The sequence below is a fragment of the Notolepis coatsorum genome, assembly GCF_963971535.1.
Source record: "Notolepis coatsorum genome assembly, chromosome: 5".
In the NCBI taxonomy this organism is placed as follows: domain Eukaryota; kingdom Metazoa; phylum Chordata; class Actinopteri; order Aulopiformes; family Paralepididae; genus Notolepis; species Notolepis coatsorum.
This window is the reverse complement of record NC_140169.1, coordinates 15,063,543-15,068,744: the sequence shown is the minus strand read 5'-3', so window position 1 is coordinate 15,068,744 and position 5,202 is coordinate 15,063,543. Positions and strand designations below refer to the sequence as shown.

General features: G+C 45.3%; 1 protein-coding gene across 1 annotated transcript in view; it reads right to left on the bottom strand.

Moving 5' to 3' along the window:
- Positions 1-4,441: 4,441 nt before the first annotated feature.
- Positions 4,442-5,202, bottom strand: part of cckbrb (cholecystokinin B receptor b) — a gene marked incomplete at both ends in the record, with an annotated part of 211,543 nt that continues 210,782 nt past the window's right edge. Inside the window, 1 exon segment of the mRNA XM_084314019.1 lies at positions 4,442-4,455. Within this exon segment, the coding sequence (XP_084170145.1) occupies positions 4,442-4,455 (14 nt within the window).

Genomic DNA, 5,202 nt, shown 5'->3' with positions numbered 1-5,202 from the left:
CTAACAGCAGACACATACATCTCCTCTGTCTGTTGTTTACTAAAGTGTGTGTGTGTGTACGTGTGCTCACGTGTTTGTGTGTGTTTATATGTTTGTGTGTGAGTGTTTATACGTGTGTGTTTATGTGTGTGTGTTTATATGTTTGTGTGTGAGTGTTTATGTGTGTGTGTTTATATGTGTGTTTATACGTGTGTGTGTTTATATGTGTGTGTGTGTGTTTATATGTTTGTGTGTGAGTGTTTATGTGTGTGTTTATATGTTTGTGTGTGAGTGTTTATATGTCTGTGTGTGTGTGCCCGTGCCCATAGGCTCAGAGAGCTTACAGCAGCTAGTGTGTTCCTTTCCCCTGGAGGACACATGGTTATGAGTGAGCTGTATGGCTGTGCGCCCGAAGACAAGACAATACCGTATAATCGCTAAAGGGACAGGAGCTACGCGCAGCCCCCCCCCCCCCCCCCCGTCATCCCCACCGCCATCCCCTACTTTGGACCATACGCTGAGCAGAGCAATGAGGCAGGAAGCGCCGGTGGGTGTGTGGTGCTCGAGTGTGTGGCTGTGGTCTGAGGAAGACTACAGGGATCCAGCCTGAACGGAAGGGAAGGGCCTTGAGGGCATCAGCTCTGTCACTGTCACTGTCCCTTCCAAGGTCCCCGGAAACACTGAGGGATGACATACATGATGACGCCGATGGGAAGAGAAACATGTCATAAAACAGCTCTGGAAAACTCATTTCTAGGGCCTTTTGGTAAAGAGTATCTGACAGAACTGAGTGAGTGTACTTTTTAAACAGTATGTTGGGGGCCCTTTCAATTAAAACCATGCATGCATTGGGCACTAGGGGTGTAAATATTTGACCCCACAACGATTCGATTCGATTATGATTCTTCAGGCAACGATTCAATGCATCATGAAATCTCTTCATTTGACCACGATCAGTTAATTCCCCCAAAATGTATACACAAATGTGGCTGGGGGAACTGATTCACTCACCATGAATGGACTATAGGTCAATAAAAAATCGACATAAAAAATAATATATATATATATATATATATATATATATATATATATATATATATATATATATATATATATATATATATATAAATTTATTCTAAACGATTCTAACATTTTCAAATCGATGCATTTGAATCGTCACCTTAGGATCGATGCATTGCGAAATTTGCGATGCATTGTTACACCCCTACTGGCACATACAGTATTCCAATTGAAATGAGTGAAATAAGGTAATTAGTATACACAACAATCCTGGCTCACTCCCCCCTTCCCCCGTCCACTGGGAGGAATGGGAGCGACAGGGAGGTGATAATAAGCAACAAGAACTTTGGAGAACCTCTTGGTTGACCTGAATCTGACCAACATACCATAAACCTGGCCAACTTGACATGAAGGAGCTCTCTCTCTCTCTCCATTCTCCCCTGTGCATTTTACATCAATATTTTAAGACATTCAACGTTATTTTTCACTCCCAATAGAATAACGAGACACATAAATCACGAAAAGGCTTTTCTTTTTTTTAAAGATTCCGTCGCACAGACCCGTCTGTCACTCCCGCTGTTAGGGAACATTATGCATCCGCATCGAGAGCGGCTCCACAAAAGCCGCGGACCGGCGCCCACGTCACTCCATTGTGCCGCCGAGGCGCTTGAGTTTTTTCCCCCCGAGTACACTCAGTGAAATGTGCTCATCCGCTCCTCCGCTGCTGGCTGGGTTGAGGTCATAACAGAGTTAGTGACGAACTAGTGGAGGAGCTGGGGAGCCGAGCATGACAGACGGACACTCTGTACCTACCGCAGGTCTGGAGCCAGGAGAAGGTATGGGTTACTGTCAAGCAGGCACGTGCAGAGGAAGGGGGCTTTGGGTGCCAAAGCACTTGCCCATGTGCCCCTTGATGACCAAAGTCCCCTTTTTTCCCTTTTTATTATTTTATTTTTGTGTAAAGGGCAATGCCCAAGAATAATTATAACAATTAATAATATTATAAATACAAATAAATAAGTCTGTCTGAGGTCTGTCTTTAGCACCTGCCCCTCTAAAGGTCTCTGCACGGCCCTGCTGTCAAGCCCAATAACTCTAAAGAGATAACACTGTTGCAAGTTCTCAATGTCAATCAAAAACAAACAAAAAATAAAACACACCTGCCTTGAATTTCAACACATTCTCCTCCATCATGTAGATAGCATCACAGCTTCAAAAGACAAACCGCTTGGTCTAGACTCTAAACTCACAGAGCTTCACAATGCCCCGGTAAAGTCACAGGACAATGATTAGGGTAATAAGGAATTAAAAACATTAGTTTAAGAGGCATAATAATAATAATAAATTATTAAGTACCTATAGGAACTAATAAGGAACTAACACACAAGGAATTAACACACTGTTACAAACACATTAATTTAGAGGGAAGCGGGTAGAAAATGGGGATTTGAGGAGTGAAATGGATAGTTCTTTGTTGGCAAGCAAAGTAGAAGCTAGGGCTGACCTCGACTAGTCGAATAGTCGACTAATCGACCGAAAAGAGCCGTAGTCGACTGCCAACCTCTTAGTCGAATGCAAAGAAAATATATATATAATATATTCTTTTTTCTATCATTCTTTCCAAAAGCAAAGAGGCCTAGAAGCGTGGCTAACGCTAATGGCGCGCATACCAGCGAGGCTAACTGCCTAAGAAAACGGGCACAGAGGCACTGAAAGAGGATTTCACCCATCTAATGAACACACTAGACAAATATCAAGATGTAACCATCAGTGGACCAATTGCATGCTTTCGCAGAGGACAAGAAGCCTTTCAGTCGACTCCTTCAGCCATTAAGCACCCCCCACAGCCCAAATGGAATGGTAAAAAAAAGAATATATATATATATATGTATATTTTTTTTTTTACATTTTGGGGGGGAGGGGGGGGGGGGGGTAGTCGACTATCTGCCATTCCGGAAGGATCTCCCTGCAGATGAGATGCCGGGTCTCTGACTTGAATAACTGATGGTTAATTAACGGTCTGTTATCATACAGTTCATTAGTTCTAGGTACTTAATCGCCGGTGGCCATGCCCCTAAAGAAAAGTGTTGCCTAATGGAGTGAAAAGGATACCTTGGGGTTTGGGGTTATGTGTATTTTATTCTTCTTCTACGCCAGGCTACTCTTGCCACACAAAACATTTATAAATTAGCACTTCAGCCACTAGGAAAAGTGGCAAATAACAAATTGTTGCTCCAATCTCCAACTTTAATTTTCATGTATTATTATTTTTTTTCATACTTGAATTGAAAGTGCTTCATGTCAGTGGTTCTCAACATGGGGTCCGGGGACCCCCAGGGGTCATTGATGGGGTCCCAGGCGGTCCCTAGGAAAAGGCTGGGCATATTTGAATTCCACTATTATTACGTCAGCCAAATGAGAGAAATATATAAGAAAGAAATATTCTCTCTCTCGCTGCGTAATGAAAAATAGCAGCGAGAAAATGGACCCGAAATCCCGACCGTTGAGGTATCCCTCAGCCATGACGGTCACGTGCACAACACCAAGGCCACAGACACAAACAGCGTAATACACAGACAAACAGCGTAATACACAGAATAGCAGCATACACTTTACAGTAGATCTCCACAGCAAATGGATTTTGTGCAAGTTACACCGTCAAGTACTGCCCGTGGAGCGGAGATTGTGCTCGTCACCAATGCAAGAGGCTGCGGTCTTGACTCCCGGAGAGTCAGCATTGCCTTGGCTTGGGCTGATCGCTATACTAACTCGTTTGGCTGAGTTAGGGGGAGGGAAGCCGTGGGTGGGTCCTGGGCGTTGTGGACAGCGACCCCTACAGTTCGGTCGGGGCGCCTGCACAGCGAGGGTAGGATCTGGAGAGAGGTAGTGCGACCTTCCACACGTTACACTCTCCCGGTGAGAATCTGCGCTGCCAGGCTGGCTGCCGGCTGGCTGCACATGCGTCGGAGGAAAGCATGTGACAGTCTCCGGCCTCTCGGACCAACAGTAGGGGGCGGTGCGCAACAACCAGGAAGGGGGTTGGGAATTGGCATAACGACTAACAGTGGGATGGGAGAAAATCGGAAAAAGGAGGGGGGAAAGATTAAAAAATAAAAAATAAAAAGTACTGCCCGTGGGGACAGGGGTACGTTCTCCGTCAAAGAACGGAGCAGTGTAGAGCTGTAAATGTCCTACTTAGCAGCCCTTATCGGAAGCACGCCTGCTCCAAGACATGCTTCACGAGTCTAATCAACTGGCTTTGTTTGTTTTGTTTAGCTTTTCAAATCTGCTAAAACCAGTAAACTGTAATACCTTTTAATGTTGCGTTTGACCACGACGTCTGCAGTGAATTAGGCGGTATCGTTAAGATGGAAACAGAAAGGACATATCATTTTTACAAGCAGGCCACGCGAGAGAAGTCCATTACCTTCACAGAAGTCCATTACCTTCCATTACCTTCAGCGGGTTGCAACAGCCAGCGTAAAATAACATTAAGGCATCACAAATAGCGAATAGGTCTTTGTATTTCTACTGCTAAATGAAAAGCTACTGGAATAACCTATCCCATTTCCACCCCCCACCCCCCCTCACCCTTTATACACACACACACACACACACACACACACACACACACACACACACACACACACACACACACACACACACACACACACACAATTCTTACGCACACAGTAAACAAACAAGCAATGAATTTACTGACAAAAGATCACTGTCTGTAGAGACCCACTGATTTTTTGTTCCTTTTTCTTTCCTCTTGTTGGTGTAGTTTTAGGGGACATGAACTTGTGGCTGCAAAATATCTAGTACACTTCCACAGGGTACTTGGTGTTGTTGCCCCACAGTAATGGGATGCACCCTCCTTTTATCTCACATTGACCCGACTTATTTCTCTGCAGTTCTGTCCAATACAGAGAAGCCGTGCATACGGATGGATGGTGCCGTGTTCCGTAGTAACCGTCTCCTCTGTGCCTCGCCTCATCCATCTCTCTCTCTCTCCCTCTCCCAACTCCCTCCCTCTCTCCCCCCTATCTCTCCTCTCTCTCTCCCTCCCTCCCCCTATCTCTCCCCCCTATCTCCCTCTCTCTTTCCCTCTCTCTCTCTCTCCCCACTCTCTCTCTCCCTCCCCCCTCTCTCTCTCCCCGCTCTCCCCCTCTCTCTCCCCCTCCCTCTCTCTGCAGTTCT